The 17038-nt window shown below is 42.5% G+C and overlaps 1 protein-coding gene across 7 annotated transcripts in view; it reads right to left on the minus strand.

Annotated features, from left to right (window-relative positions):
• The window catches only part of KCND3 (potassium voltage-gated channel subfamily D member 3), a 138701-nt gene that overhangs the window by 9119 nt on the left and 112544 nt on the right, over window positions 1–17038 (minus strand). For all 7 annotated transcript variants that reach the window (XM_052814586.1, XM_052814588.1, XM_052814590.1 and 4 more), the window contains exon 4: window positions 6302–6403. In XM_052814586.1, the coding sequence (XP_052670546.1) occupies window positions 6302–6403 (102 nt within the window). The remainder of the gene's footprint in view (window positions 1–6301; window positions 6404–17038) is intronic.

Raw genomic sequence — 17038 nt, forward strand, 5'->3', positions numbered from 1 at the left:
TCCAGGCTTCATGTTTTGGACTTTGTAGTGCTGCTTCTAGAGACAGGACTTCTGGCTCTGTCTCTCCTCTTCATGGACATCACCAATTGTCTTCCACACTTTGTAACTGTAGTGTATTAAAAGGGGGCTGCTCTTTCCCTGCCTCTGTATATGGTTGTCAGTGGGGAGTGTATAGCAGGCCCTGAGGACTGGGTTTGGTGCAAACTGAAGGTGTGTAACCTCTCCTGTGGCCAAGCCCTTGCTGAAAGGCAGGGAGAAGGGAGGAACAGGCAGACGCTATGTATGTAAGAGTTAATATATATAAATTATCCTAGTCAAGCAAGCTTCAAATGAAGAAGAATTGTGCAGCAGTGGCAAAGGGTTTATGTTCACATGAAATGTGGCAGCAGTTCCATCGGAGAAGGAAGGTCCCATCTTCATTGGTTTCTTACAGATTGTGGCTTTCACTCAGTAGGATGGCTTACTGCGTTAGTTTTAGTAACACAGTGCCAAGGAGTCCTGCAAACCAACCAGGAACGCTCTGTGCATCACTTAGCACAAAAACAGAACAAGGCAAGCCTGTTCCAAAGACCTCATGATCCAGATACTTCACTCATTGTACAGCAGCACCTGTATAATTGGGGACCAGCTTTCCCCTACTTCCCCTGTGTACTGAAACTGCTGAAATGTGGCTAACAAATTTGTAAGCTAATTCAGAGAGTAGGGTGAGCTTAGAGTCAAACAGGCAGCCTGTGCCATCTGGGAAGGGATTGGGTACAGCTGAGAGTATTTAGGTCAAAAAACTATTAAAAGGAGTGGTCTGTCCTAGGAAGAGTTGAGGGGGGTGAACTGCTTTTGGTATGTTTATTTAGGGACTGTGGGTTGGAAAGACTGGAGCACTTTTGCTGGTCTGTTCTCAGCTTCTACATCAGGTATGTGTGCATGTGGTGATTTGGGGAAGAGACTGCTCAGACTGCAGTGTTATTAGTGGTTAGGATAAGCTATAGATCTCAGACCAATCTCTGTGCTTTCATTAAACTGAGGGGCTTGATCTGCTTGAAACAGCTGGAATAGAAATGGATAAGAGGTTAGAAGCTTGAGTTCAGTATGTGCGTAATGTTTAGCTCATGCAGAAAGCTTGGCATCAAGCATTCATCAAAACATTAATAGGCCAATTTAGTCAACTTGGGGGGGGGTGGGGGTGGAGAAATCCAATACTCTGTATTTTTGATTTCCACACTGTATCAGTGAATCAGATGCTTACGTTCCTCAAAATATAGCATGTCACTTACCCAGTGATCTGATGATCAGGTACGCCTCAAAAATGGAATGAAAAGAAACAATAGGCATTGTTTAGAGAGTTTCTGTGCTATTTGAAAGACAGGATTATTTTTCTCACTTTCTCTGTTCTGTGGTGGCAGGTTTAAGATCTGAGTTGTTAAGGATGTTCTCTTACTATTAAAGCTCCTGATCTCAAAATTCACTGTGATTTCATGACACATTAATCTGTGCGTGTCTTTGGTGACTAGCATTTTTGAAGACAGTTACATGCATTAAAATAGCAATTAGATGTTGTAAAATGTTTCCCTGCGCCCTGTAAGTAAGGGGTGCTTGGTGTCTTCTGTAATGCCTAAATCGTAAAGTAAAAAATTGACGTGCATGGATTGAATCTCTGCTTAGACACGAAACAGCAGTATCTAACTGTGCAAGATAGAAAATGGGTGGGATGGGAGACACAGCAGAACATCTTTGCAGAAGTGCCAAGACGTTGTCTGTTGCTCTCAAGGGGGTCAAATTCAACTATGCTTAAAGCATTGCTTTTAAATACACCCATGTGTCCCAGTGATTCACTGCAAATGTGTGTTCTGGATGCCATTTCCAGGATGGTTCTGTGATCCTTAAGTGAAGGTATAACTCTGTCTCTGACAGATGCCAAAACATAGCTGAACTGGTACGTTAAGAAAGCTGACTTACTGTACACAGAATTAATAGATTCCTATGGGAATGCATCTTAGGCAGGTTATGGATTTTTTGTTGCTGTTGTTTTGGAAGATGAGCATTCCCAGAAGTATTTTTAGAAGTGGCCTAAAAAAAAAATCAGTTCTATTTTTCTTATTAGCAATCCTCCTGGTGAGCTAACACATCAAGCAGGTCCTGTTTGTACCCTGCTGAGATTACTGACTCTGCTGAAGTCTGTGTTGGAATATTTCCCATGGAGATCCTTGCAGGCCCTAAAGCAGATATGATGCTGCACTAAAACACTGGAAAAGGAGAGAGAAAGAGCACATATTGCAAACAGTATCTTTTTATGAGGACTTGCTTGAGAGGAGATCTAAATGGAATCTGAAAGCAAAGATAGAGCTTCCATACCTCTGGCAGAAGACCTAAGCCAATTGTTAAATTTTGGCAGCACAGCTTAGTCTCTCCCTCTGTCTTCCATCACGAGGCTAGGCTTGTTGCTGATGGAAATGGATCAAGGGATGGCAGTGACCAGGAATAAAGCGTAGCATCAGTGAGTATAACTCGTACCTTATCCTCCTTTCACTTTTTCTTCAGTCAGCTAGGTGTTTTCAGAAACAAAGAGCATGCAACCACCGAGAAGATCCTAGCATGCAAATTAAGAATGAGATCTGCAGGAACTACTGCCCCAGGATAGTGAGAGTGCCAACATCACAGAAATGCTTGGCGTTTTGATAGTACTGTTGAGGAATGTGTACCTATAGAGATTGCATCAGTGATACCTACATTACTGCAGGCAAACAAAATCTGTCTTCACTAGAAGGGTCTGGCTGTAATGAAAAAGCTGGTGGGGGGGAGGAGAAGAGATCATTTGCTTTTTGAGCTGGGATGCCAGTTTTGCAAGGATTTGATGCCAGCTACCATTCATTTTGTTCTTGGAAGACTTTCAGTGAACTGCTGGTTCCTCGGAGGGAGACTGAAACACACTGTAGTGTCAGTTCTGAAATCCAAAATACTTCCACTTCACCTCTTCTACTTGGTGCTTCAGCACGCAAAATTGGACCCTGGTGAACTGAGATGAACTGCTTCAGTGGTTAGACTGTCCCTTCCCATGAGAATGGCTATAACGCTTATCTATGGCTAAGCAGATTCTGCTTGTGAAAAGGCACAAGACCTCACAACCTACTGTTCCTAGGATATACACCTTCTAGCATTTTAGCTAAAAGGGAATTTCAGCTAGCTGTACAAGGAGATTAACGTTAAGAGGATATGTAGGCTGCTGCCATGGGAAGAAGCTCACCATCCCTTGAGCACTTCTGACATAAAGCCCACTAAAAATCTCTCTAAATGAGAAGAAAATGGTCTGACTACTTCACGTCTAGATGGCAAATGCAAAATGCCACAAATCCACATGTTTCTGAAGCAAGAGTCTGTATTCTTGCTAGGAGCAGAACTCCTTCCTGCTGCTGCCCTTGGATGAATCCTTTGCTTTTTCTTTACAAGGCTACAGGCTGAAGACATGCTGTTCCCTTCAAAGGTGGTGTCAGTGTATTCATTCTGGTGCTAATGAAAGGACATTCTGGCACATGTTCCAGAATCTTGAACAGTCCTTATTTCCCAATTTATTAGTTTGACTGCAGAGCCACAGCCAGGATACATTCTGGGGCAGTTGTTTTCCTTGGGTGAACCCTCAAGGTGTCAGACTGCAGGGCAATCTGCTGGGCACTTGTAAAACAATTATACATTGATCACAGTACTGTGTGATTGCTAGTGATGAAAGTGATAATATCTAGTCATGGCCATATAGTAATTGCAGTTGGAATTACTGCTGGGTAACAAACCAGCCCTATGGCAACCTGGCCGTGTGAAGTCCATTAAAGTTAGCATGAGTCCTGGGCAAGGTGTCAAAATGGGATGTGTACCTGACCAGTGAAGCAGTTTGATACTAATTTGACTGATGGATATGCACAGTATGTAGATAATATTTTGGTCCCTAATATAGCAACTACAGAAGTCACATTCCTTCATATTTTTACAGCTTAAAAAATTTGGCTGGCTAGACTATGCTGTCATTCACATTTTGTACTCTGAAGAATAGTTTGTTCTCCTGCCATAAAATGAAAGGATATAAAATCTTGCCTATTGGAGTTAAAACGGTCATGTATACCTTTACAACAAATTATGTTCTGCAGTTCTGTAATTAATTAATGCCACTACCTGTGGATGGAGAGACTTGTATCTGTTCTTGATTCAGGTATGCAGCTAGTCCTCAGGTAGTCAAATATCATTTCCTGTTGGTCGTGCAGATGCTAGGCATGGCTTTGGTAAGTTTCTTGTTTTAGTAAATTATATTCCCATGTGTCACAGGTGGATGGTAATTCTTCCTTCCCCATACCCTTTGCTTTTGACTATTTCAAAAGGAAGTTCCTTAGGGTGGGGATATTTTCTTACAAAGTATTAATACAAATGTCCACAATATTCAGTGCTTTTCAAAGTAGGATGTGTGGATCTTACTGGGCTGTGAGGGAGTCGTATTAGCATTTAGAGCTATAAACCCACCAGAAAGCCAAGTTGCTCCCAGAAAAGCTTGGGAAGACCTGCTCTAGGTGCTACTATATATCTAAATTTAGTTATTAATGGGTAAAAAAATCCTCTAGAACCTCTTTAGAAATGGTTTTTTTTTTCCTTCCTGTGTCTGCAGTAGCTTTGTAGCCAACAAAATGACCCTTCCTACGCTTATTTTTGGGCAAGTTCCAGGAAATGAACCCATTCAGCCAAATATTTCTCTCAACCTCATGCATTTTGGACTTAAGCTTTGGTGTGTCAGCTGCTCTTCCATGAGTGGTCTTGGCAGGGAATTTTGGTTGACAAGAGAAGTGAGGAGATTCTTGTTGGGATGACAGGCTGGAAGATCAAGTGCAAACTGAGTGTCCCTGCTAAGCTCTTCTGGCATTTTTAAAAACTAGAAATCTAAAACTTAAAAGGAAGTTTTAAATTTGTAGTCAAATTTTGGCATGTTCCTGGGTAATGAAATAGCAGAATCTCAGCTGAGCTGGCATCCCAGTCCCAAGCCTTTCCTTTACGGGGATAAGGCTCTGGACTACGTGTGACCAGTCTTCCTAGTCTCTTCTTGGTAAAGAAACTTTTCTTGAACCACTCAACAGCAACATATGGTTCAAGAAACAGATTTTCTGAGTGTCGCTGCCATTCGCAGAGCAGGAGACAACGTTAGATGTGTAGTCAGAAGGATCAATCTTGTTTTGGAGGGGAGAACAGAAACGGATCTGGGCATCCTACCTTCCAAATCTGTACTTCATGTGAAGTGCTTCTGTGGAGTCAGTTTAAAAACTATTCCAGTTGTAAAGGGCCAGATTCCCCTCTCTCGGTCTGTACCAAGTAGCATCCTACGTGCAAAATATGGTGCTGCACAGTTTCCCTCTGTGTGCTGTACACACTGAACTTGGGTAGGAATGGGCTCAGGTCCTAGTGAGCAGCTTTCACCATGAGCTGAAAAGGTTTTTCAGCTTTGATTTTACAAATGCAAGGATGTGTGCCAGGGAAAATAGTATACATTTGAAGGATTAGGCCCCAAGTAAGGATGCATGAACAAGTGCTAGGCAGCTCTGGTGGCTCAATTAAGCATTCTTCATCTCGCTCTTTGCTCCCCATGTGCACAAAAGGCTGATTTATTTGAAATGAAATCCATGAAATATGCTAATACCTGCTCTGGTGTTGATCAGGCTTAATGTAATAACCTCCTCTCATTTTCGCTGATTCTGCTGAGCAATCTGACGCACTTAAAACTTTTCTTCTCATGAATAGCTAGTATTAGCCTCCAGAGGCCTTTCTGTTAAAAACAAACCCACCACCAAACTGCCTGAAACAGGAGCTGGGGAATATCTTCCTGTCCTGTTGGGCATGATCAGATAGTCCATATTAGAGAATGACTGTTAAAAATAACTAACTATATGTTGGAAGAGAGTGGGTATTTATAGTATGGGCAGACCCTGGGCCATATAAATCAGTACAGCTCCAACAGCTCCATCACACAGAGGGATTCAAGGGAACTGTGAACCTGGTTATTGCTGGAAGGCCAGATCCTTTCCCAGCTCAAGGAGGAGCCCAAGGAAGCTTTTTTCCTCCCATCCAATCTTGCAGCTGGATTCCAGCTGTCCCTCCACACGACACATACAGTGCATGAGCATGTAATTGTAGCATAATGCCATTCTGTGTGTGAGGCTGCCATGCTGGATAATGAGCAATTAGGTGGCAACAGAGAGGGAAAGGGAGGGAGCCCAGGGCGAGGAGTGGGAATAGGGAACTTCTCAAACTCTGTGGAAGGAGATACTGTCTCTGCACTCACCGTCAGCTCGAGGGCTTCGTTCAGGAGGCCGTTGCGCTTGCTGTGAAGGTAAGCGTTGGAGCTGCCTGTTTTGGCCACTCGAATCCGTGCAAGCCGGGCTTTCTGTGAAGAAGGCAAACAAGCTGAAGTTAGAGCTAGGCACACTGAGTGATCAGTCCTGTGCTGGCAATACCAGGAGGAAGGAAATTTCAGGTTCTCACTCTACCTGAAAAAGTCTGGGAGTGAAATACAAGGGGTGTGCAGACAAGACAAGGTGCTGTTGAGAACAGCTAGCACAGGTCTGTCTCCAGGAGTCAGATGAGTGCGTATGTCTGAAGAACATCATCTGCCACAGAGTGTGAATAGCCTTTCCAGAGACAGGAAATGGGGTACTGCAGATTTGTTTATCCTTTCAAAAGTTAGTAGTAATTTTCGTGGGATGAGATGCACAGCAACTAGAGACACTTGTCTTGGACATATATCTGGCATAGAATGACTGTGTGACTGTATGTGATCTAGCAGTATGCACATGCTCTGCATGCGTGTTGCTTTCATGGCTTGCCTTCTCTAACGTACTTGGTTGTTTAATCCTCTCTATCTTTCAGGTCTGTGCTCTGACATCTGTGTTGTCACTTGCTCTGCTTGTTCTGCAGCTAGCATAGTGACACCCGCTCCTCAGTGATGGTGGACTGTCCTCTGCAGTGGCAGTGCTAATTTATTAACTTTGGTATCTGATAATATAAGACTCCGTCCAAAAATACTCATCTCTTGACAAACTGACAGAAGTCACTCTGCAATAACACAGACATTCAACTCTTCTCATTTTTATTTATCCCTGACCCCCTTACCTCCAGGGAGACAAGTTAGATGATAAAAAGCAGTCCAGAATAAAGCAAACAAGAAAAACTAGTAAGGCCCTCTTCCTTTTTGATCACACAGTTTTTAGCATTTCGGTTTTTCTTTTCAATTGTTGCCTGCTTCTCTGTCAAGTGCTGATTTGCCTTTTCTACTGTTAATTTATGACTCAAACACCATTAAAAGTAAATACATGAAATAGCTGTGGCTATTAAAAAATAATTACATTGTGCTGTAGTTTAAAATGCTGCATAATCTTTTAAATAACATGGAACTCGTGATTTTCCTTTCTAATTAGAGGTGCTAATGGGTATACACTGTAGGAAGAGTAAAGCCAAGAGGCAAATATCTGCCGTGGGTCCAGCGAGCGTAATAATTCCAGGAGCTCTATTACTGTACATGCGTGAGTGACTCTGGCCCTCAATGTTTGAAAGATTTGTTTAGCCTTAAGAGCTTCTGCTTAAGCAGACAATTTCTCAGGCAAAGACACGTACAGGATGCTAGTTTGCAGCTTTAATTGGGTGACACAGACTATGACCAGTCTGAAAAATAGGTTTTCTTTTGACGCCCCAAAATGGGGACATCCAAAATTGACTTTCTTTTCTATATTTCACTTAGATTTCATTGTCCCACTTTAATGTTAAGACTCCAAGTCAGTATATGAGAGTGAAATCACTGATGAAACTTGCTCTGTACTGGGGCCAAGGTATCTCACAGGGCTGTCTGGTCACCCTGTGAAAGGGGCACGAGTTGTATTGGCAAGACGTAGACGGAGGATGCAACAATAAAATGAAATTGGATCTTCATTTTTTCTGAAGACTTTCCCAAACTGCTGTGTTGCTTTAGGGCCTGAGTAAGACTGGCCTGAGACTGTAATCTGGAACGAAACCTGCAGAGACTACTGTTATTGAATATGAGTTAGCGGGAGAGAGCAGGGGATAAGGGACTGAAGGATATTCCATTTCCCAGTTACATGGCATTGTCTCCCTGTTCCTGTTAATTATATTTCCATTGAATTATTTCTTCTGTTTGCAAGTACATGCCTTTGTCTCTGTTCCTTACTTTTCGCAATGATCTTATCTATTCCATGATCAGGACTGGATATTGGATCCAGTGATTGTCTTTACAGTGAGGCTCTAATGGCAGCCACAGAAGACTTCCATTTCTTTCTCTGCTTGGCAAAATACCAGCTCCTTTGCTGAAGGAATTACCAGAGTCCCTCAACTTACTCACCTCACCTATAGCAGGAAAGGTTTCATCCTCATCTTCAGTTCAGTCAATTGTTAAAGTGGGTTCATTCCTAGGCTCTTGTAATGAACATTATTCCCTTTGCCTCCAGGCTAGCAGGGGATCAAATATTAATAGCTGTACTCCATGTGGACTGAAGATGGTTCGTTTCTGAGGTCTGTTCTCTTTTCTTCTTTGAAACAGGGCCACTAGCTATCTAAATAATTAAGGCCCATAGCTTTTGTAGTTTAGAACAGACGTTGTTATTTTAATAAATGTCAGTGGGGCAGGACAGAAGTTAATCCTATTCTCCTTACACAAAAGATTGTCTAGGATAGTCACATTGCCTAACTCTGTGCCCCCATCATGATTAAATTTAGTAGATATCTTGATTAACTCAGCTAGAGAAGTTAATTAAAATAGGTGCCTAAAATTGGTTTGGCCCTCCAGACAGTTTCCCACACTGGACTAGAAACAACTCTAACACCATAGTTCATGTTTTTATGCGAAAGTCTGTGTGTAAATGTGCATTATTTGGAAAGCATATCTATCAGGTGACACAAGCTTTACATGATATTTAGGTACATGTCTTATGTTTACACGGGATGCAGTACTTTGATCATGCCTGACAGTAACAAAAAGTTTAAGTGCAGCAAAGCACTCCCACCCGACATCTGCTGCATAGGTTCAACACTGGTTTATATGACTGAGCAAAGTGGATTGAGGACATGAAGGGCACCTGGCAGCAGTGTAAGACTTGAGTTACAGTGTGGAAGCAGGTAAAAGCTGGCCATTTTCAAAGGAGTTTTGTGTTACCTGTTGGAATGCATCAGTCTGGACTTGGCCAGCTGGCAGAGGTATGCCTTGGCAGATCAGGTGAGGACTAAATTACAGAGGCAAAAGCCTTGAATTTAGGGTACCCCACACAAGCTTTGAAGCAGCAGTATTTTGCAGGAAACTGTACTACGTACTGTCACGTCTTTTGCTGTCAGAAACCTAGAGAATTAGGCCGATGGGTTCTTCCAAACTCATTTGGAAGTTTTTAACATGCATGGGTATGCTTTTGTCATCCCTGTCCTTCAGAGCTCAGAACTTCTGGTCTGCAGGACAGAAGACAGACAAGTGGAGGACCATGTTTTTCTGGCTCTCTGCTGCAACTGTCTTGTGGGGAGCGTGGGGGGATAGGTGTCTTCTGCATCTTATCCCACAAATGTGACAGACTAAAGGTCATTAGGGCCAGGCCTGAGATCACTGTTACTGAATATAACCCCTGCACAGAGAATCTAAAAAAGGAAAAGAAAACGGCACACTGTGTCTGCATGTAGAGTGGTAAGAGGAGTTGCTAGGAAACCACAGGATCTCAAAATGCATATGACCTAATCGGGAAGTTAATTTATATGATGAAAATAATAATACTAATGACAGCCACTTACAGGTTAGAATGATTAATTTGGTTATCTTGGAGCCCATGTGTTTCTGAGAGCAGGATGGAAGGCAGGTCTCAATAACTTCTGGCTCCTTACTGCTTTTTAAGAAACTGGAGACTCAGAATAAGTAGGAAGGGCAGTGAAGCCCAGTACACGTGGAGTGCTGAAGTACAGTGGGGAGGATGATGTAAGTGGCTGTCAGCATCCTGGGTATCTACATTTCCCAAAGGGACTGACAAAGGAGAAAGAATAGCCTGTCTTCATCTTTTAGCTGCTTTAGAGAAGTACAAGGAGCAGGAGTTGCTGGCTAGGAAAAATGCTTACCAGATGGCAGGCCCAGGAAACAGCTAATTATTATTTATTAATGATTTTCATCTAGTTCTTAGGGAGATAATGTTCACTCTTGATTTATGTAGTATAATACACTATTAAGTTACAACCTATGACATAATTTCATATTTGCCAGACGTCTTCAGCTTTCCAGATCTTCTGTACTTGAGCAAGGAGATGACTGGAGTACATGTATGTCAGGTACTACGTGTATGGGTCCTATGTCCACTCCTGCTCCCTCTTTGGACTGGAGCTGTTATTAGCATTATCCTTCACAGAATGGTTGAGGTTGGAAGGGATCTCTGGAGGTCATCTGGTAGGTCATCTGGTCCCACACCCCTGCTCAAGCAGGTCCACCTACACCCAGTTGCCCAGGACTGTGTCCAGGTGGCTTTTGATTATCTCCAAGGATGAAAACTCCACAGCTTCCCTGGGCAACCTGTGCCAGAGCTGGGTCACCCTCACACTGAAAAAGTGTTTCCTGATGTTCAGACGGAGCCTCCCGTGTTTCAGTTTGTGCCCATCACCTCTGGTCCTGTCACTGACCGCCACTGAAAAGAGCCTGGCTCTGTCCTCTTTGCACCCTCCCTTCAGCTATTTACACATGTTAATAAGATCCCTCCGAGCCTTCTCTTCTTAAGGCTAAACAGTCCCAGCTCTCTCAGCCTTTCCTCATATGAGAGATGCTCCATTTCATATCCTATTTAACTATATCTGCTAAAACCACACTAAGAGCATTCCTGGCAGAAAATGCAGCTACACTAGATAATTAACAGTGCTTCACATTGTAATTCCTAAATAATTAGTAGTTTGAATACGAGTAGACCTATTGGTGACAGCTGCAGTGAGTCCAGTGGTGCAGTAATTGTGCAGCATTGGTCTTTTAAGGCTGAAATGAAGCTGTTCTCAAAAGTAGTCAACAGAATACTTTTGATCTGATTTTTATTTCCAAGGTGAAATACGACAGCCATTCAGTAAGTGCTTGATTTTCTTGCATTTGTCTGCATCTGTTGCTAGTTTGGGTCTGGACTTAAATTCTGGATGGAAAGATCATGGTTGATTTTAGGACATGGAAAAGATAACAAGCAGATTGTACAGTGAAACGGGAGTTTCTGCAGACTTAACAACAAGGCTTAGAGTACGGAATGACAAAAAAGTATTTTCTTGTAGTTATGTTCTCACCTTCCTAAAATGATCTTGTCTGTGGTACCTTTGACTAATTTTGGCATAAAATTCAGAAAGGAATTCATCAAAGACTTCAATTTGTACTTCTGAGTGGGAATTCAGTGCACATATGTAACTTGGAAAGGGAATGGATGAAGCCTTCATCTGGTGGAAACTAGCTTAGCTAGTTGGCCTATTGTGGTAGTTTTTCCTTGCCAAGCAGAAAATGGAAAATTCTTCATTTTAAAAAAAGCATTAAAAAATAATAGAGTGGACAAGATATTAAATGAATCTACTGTCTGTGGTGTGCTTTCCTCAATATAATCAGGCGACACTGATCATCTGTCCTACTTATAGCTCTGGGAAGCTGATATGCCATCTTTAACAAAGCCTGGAAACAGGCTGGACTGCCAAATTAGGACTCAGGGTTATTACATGTGTTTGAACGCTGAGTGAAATAATGGCTGTTTAAAAAGCAAATGGCCCATATAATAAGTACTAGTTGTTATTCTGCTACCCATGGTTCCATCTGGCTATTGTAATAGGCAGGCAGTGGAGTTACAGCAGTATTAGAAAAGTTAGTTCTCTGTAGATCATCTTTCTGTCATTTTAACCTTTTTTTTCCGTAAGAAACAGAGTATGCACATTTGGACTTTCCTTCCTCTCAAATCTTTGCATTAAACAGCTTTTGAGCCAACTTTAAATATTCTGTCATTTTTGCTTTGGGGGAAATGTTGTAGAGCTGCATATGGAAATTAGATAGTGTAGAACTTGTTATATTCCTATATAATTTAATAGAACCACTTACAGTTAGACCTTGATCTTATTTTGGGCCTCTTCATTACTTTCCAGAGATGAAAGATTCCCTTCCCCTCCTCTGTGGCTCTCCTTTTAATCCTACCTTACACTTGGCACCATTAAAGCAACAGAACATCATTTCAAATGCACTATATCATTTAATCTTTTCCAACCCTGAAGAACATGATGTTCGATCTATTTATAGAACAATGCACAGAATATGGAGTTTAATGGATCTCGGCTTCTCTACTAGTCATAGATATCCTGGCTGATTAAACACAGAACTTTGAAAAAAGTGTCGTAATACGCAAAACTTGCAGAGAGAAATGCAGGACGGTCAGGAAGCCCCTGGAGCACTGAGACTTGTCCCCTCCTGTTGGAAACTTCCTTTTGTACATTTTCACCTTGAACTTAGCAAGCTCTGGCTCAAACTTAGGGAAGCTCTTACTCCTACTGGGCATTTATTTTAGAACGTCATTCTTCTATTTAGAAAATTTCTTCTGTTTTCCAGCCTGTGTGTATTTGTTGCCAATTTTACTCAGTTGTTATTGTATCGACGTTTTGTTTTTACATAGACCATTCCCTTTCTGGGGTTTGCTGCATTCTACAGGAAAGAATAGAGTAAACTTCACTTTTTGTGGAGTTTGACAATTCTCACTTCATTCCTTTGCTTGACATTTAAGTAGTAAGCTCTTCTGGAGGCCTTTTCATGTTTTTATCCTCTGTAGATGCCCTGCTTATTTCTAATACCTTTTTTTAGTTATCCATCTATCCATCCACCCAGTAAGGGTTACAGTCAGACCTTGATCTCTGTAAGAACTGACCTTATGGACAGTTTTTCCTTGATTGAAATGTTATACACGGTTAATGCATCTTGGCTGAAATTCAAAGCTTCCTCTATGCTGAAGTTCCCATGCTACTAGTCCAGCTGACTGACAGAGCTAGCTCTCTTCACTTCTTAAGTTTGCCTCTTGAAATACAGTAAAAGAAATCCTACATACGCTTTTTTGTATTGATAATGCTGTAACAGATTTTGGAGCTTGGGTCAAAGTCATTCCAGGGATGCGTGGTCAAGGAGGTGCCATACCAATTGTAGTGGGAATCTGGTATAGTTTGTTAGAGTTAGAAGTGAAGTATTAGGGGGTGTAAATTAGGGTGTCAGAATTTGTCTAGAAATGTCTCACTTAAAAAACATCTTCTCAAGAGAAGAGCCTCATGTTTTTCTGCATCATTAATAGAGAGGTTGCTGTTCCCCATTATTCTAAAATAAGGTTCTGTGTTTCAGTGAAAGCAAAGTGTGATGAGCATCTGTCTGCCTGTGATTTATCTGTCTGTCTGTTTCCAGATCTCACTTTTATAACATCTTTCACACAGCTCACACCCCTAATTAATAGCTATAAAGTATTCAGGGGTTGGAGAAATTAACAGAATTTGATCTAGTGTCACATGCCAACTTACTAGACCTGATATGTGGACACTAATTAATGGTGTGGAGGCCTGTGGTTAGCTACAGAAAATGAAGGTAATTGCTTCACATAGTGCTGCTCGCACCTTCCCCAGGAAGATGGTGAAAACATGGAGGGGGGAATGGGGATGATGACCACAAAACCTTTGTATGATACTCAAGGAAAAATAAGCAAATTTGTAAAACTCCCACCCTCCGTTCTCCTCCGTGGAATGAAGCCCACGGGGAAGAGATGATGGTGGGGCTGTTTTCCTGCCTCATTGCCTGCTCACTGGCAGTTGGAGTAGGTGCCGTCTCCGACGGGCAGGTGCCCACCAGCAGCAAGGGGAGTGAATGGGGTGAAGCGTGAGTGCGGGCAACACTGTTGTTCCAGGCAGGGTACGGCCAGGAGCTGTGCTCCATCCCACTTCTCTGTGCTGCGAGCTTTCAGCATTAATTGAGAGAAGCACTGCTTGCTGGCAAACGAAAATTGCTCAGGAGTCATCAGATGACAATGAAGTTGCTGTGCAGTGCAATTAGCTTTCTTATTGAAGCTGCTCCTAGTTGTTCCTCTTGCTCCTGGGGTCTCTGGGGACAAATCTCTAGCACTAGGCTTCTGGGGGAAAAAATCCTTCACAAACCCATCCCGTGGCCTTATTTGATAAGACTCTCAGAAGAATGTGTGTGTCAGCTCACGTCCTTACGCTGACAGCCACAACACGTTGGCTGCGTGCCTTGATTTGGCAGATGCGGAGGGAGAAGCCTGCCTGGCCTGCTGTCCTGGGCACTGGAGCGCTCCCGGTTTGTCAGCAGAAAGCTGCGGAGTCGTCATGGCTACACGCTGCTCTGGCCCCTGTTTGTGCATTCCAGCATCATTGCACGTTCCTACTAGAATGGCTCCTAATTATCCTGACTCAATCGCTAACGAAGCTGATGCTTCATATGTGGATAGAAATGCACTGGTGCCTGGATACCGGAGCTCGTGGACAATGTGTAGAATTGCTCTGTATTATTGTATTTGTTCGGAGTTAATGCTGAGTTTGGTCTAAATGGCTGCACTTACACGGAGAACAGGTGGCTGGAATTACGTCAGGCAGTGGTCTGCATAGTAAACAGAAGAGTTCTGCTGTACTGTGACAAAGAGGAGAAATGAGGAACTATTTCCTATGGAGCAATTTGTCTGGTGGATTGAACTGTTTTTTTCTTCCTGCTCAGTACTCGCAGGCAGACTGTGATTTCTCCATATATATATATATTTTTTTTAAATGATCTGTAAGTTTTATGCATGCTCTTGATTCCCTTGCCTGCTTGTGAACCATTCTGCGCCAGCATTTACTGTTGCTCTGCTTGCTACCCATGACTGGTCAGGAAAGCACATGCTGTCATTTCTGCTGCCTTGTTTGGTGAGTCAGCAAGAATTGCTAGTGCAAAAGCTCAGACAGATAAATTTGAAATCCTGGGTATGAATAGTATTACTATAAGATGGTTTCACTCTCTGACCTTGTACATGTACGTGAACTAACTCTGCAAGAATCCACTGAGCCAGGAAAAGAAGTGGATTTATCCCAGTTTTATGTGTGAAAAACCTGAGTCACAGAGAAGGAAGTATGGAAGGGTAATGCTGCTGCAGCATCAGAATTTGTCAAAACAGTGAGACTGGCGGTAGTGGGGAGACAAAAGAGGATGGCAGGCTCCTGCTCTTGCCGGAGAGGGCCTGCCTTGTGCTGGTTTAGAGCCTAATGCAATGCTGAAGTTACCAGCAGTTACTGTTTGATGGGATTTTCATGACCTTCAAACAATAAAGGCTTGTTCTGAGTCAGATTTTGCAGACCACTGCTGCTGGGTGGAGTGGGAGGAATGGAGTAATGAGATTCTAGGACTTCTCAAGCTGGGCTGTTTAAGACATCTGGTAGTGTGTAAGCAGGGAAATTCTGCAGTGGCCCTTGAGAGATGTGCTGGTAGACTGCAGAGTGTTCCCATCTATCTGACATAGGCAATTACAGGGACTGAGAGACTTGTATTGCCATCCCAGCACTGCATGTGTCAGCAACAAATGATGTTCTTCATCTGCTTATCACTGTCGTGGTACAAATTAGTAACCACAATAAGCTTTACTACCATTTACACCCACTTTTAGTTATGTATTTTCCTGACCCAGTGGATATATCCATATCCATTAATCTAGACATAACCATACATTGCAGTTGGTGCAGGGGTGTTTGAGCTGTATTCATTATATAGCCTGGGAACTGCATGGGAGCTAAATGGCCCAGCCCACTTGATTCTGCATTACTTAGGCAGAGTGGTAAAATAACTAGTTAATAAAGGTAACAGCAAAGAATCTGATCACTAGAACCCAGTTCCAAAGTAGGATAGGGCTTCCCAACATTTTTTGGCTGAATGTTTTGCATGCAGGTCTCCTTGACAAGGCAATTTCAGCTTGCATTTATTTAGACATCTGGGATGAAGTGGGCAACATCAGCCATTACAAATCCTACCAACTGTGCTACATAATGAGCCATCTGGACAGAGGCTGCCACACACAACCTGGACTTCCAACAGGTGGGGAAAGGGGACGCCCTTTTGCTGAGATGACCAAGGAGAGACCCCGAGGATGGATTAGTCAGGTTCTTACGCATTGCAGGCTGTTACCTGGTTATGACTGAGACATGACGTGAAAGTGCCTTATGTCATCAAACAAATGTAGAGTGGCTTCTGATATGTGTGGAAATGATTTCATCTGGGCATTGGGCCACTATTGACAACAGGCTTAGTATTTATATGTATGGTCTTGCTTTGGAGGCTGAACCTATAAGCCTTAGTTCACTGATTTCAATCCTTCCTTTCAGAGGAGACATTACTTGTCTTACGCAATTTGGGACCTAGGGAATTTGAACTAGCTGAACTGACAGAAAATGCCATTTTGCTTTCCTGGACAATATGAAAGAAAAGAGGAAGGATTCCTGGTTGGTTTATTTGTTTGGGTTTTTTTCCCCCCTGAACTGCATGAGGGGATGTGACAAACGCCAAACACGAAACAGAGGAAGAAAAAGAGGTACCTACCCCAGCAAAAATGAAATATCTTTAAAAAAAAAAAAAAGGGCTTTTTTTCCCCCTGTCATAAACTGTTAAATATCAACAAAAACATATTCCACACAGATTCATTGTGGTTGAAAAAAACATGTTTTTTAAATGTCAGCCAGCTCCAGTTTTAACCTTATTGTTTCTCTCTCTCCTTAAGTTCCCAACCCCATCCCCTGCTGGGAACTGAGTCATGTTCTGTCGCTGAGCTCTCCTTAGACAACTCACAGCTTTGCTCAAGTCGCTTTTTCTGGCCGTTCTGTTCCATGCTCTAAAGTTCACTAACCCACCTCCAAAATTTAGGGTGTCAGCTGAAAAACAGAACATTTCAAAGCTGACTCCCCTGCTGTGTAGCAAATCAATTATTATAATGGATTCATTATTGACAGGTGTGTGGGCTGTCTTTCTCATGGGTATGATGATGACATAAAT

The sequence above is a fragment of the Harpia harpyja genome, chromosome 19 (assembly GCF_026419915.1).
Source record: "Harpia harpyja isolate bHarHar1 chromosome 19, bHarHar1 primary haplotype, whole genome shotgun sequence".
Taxonomy (NCBI): domain Eukaryota; kingdom Metazoa; phylum Chordata; class Aves; order Accipitriformes; family Accipitridae; genus Harpia; species Harpia harpyja.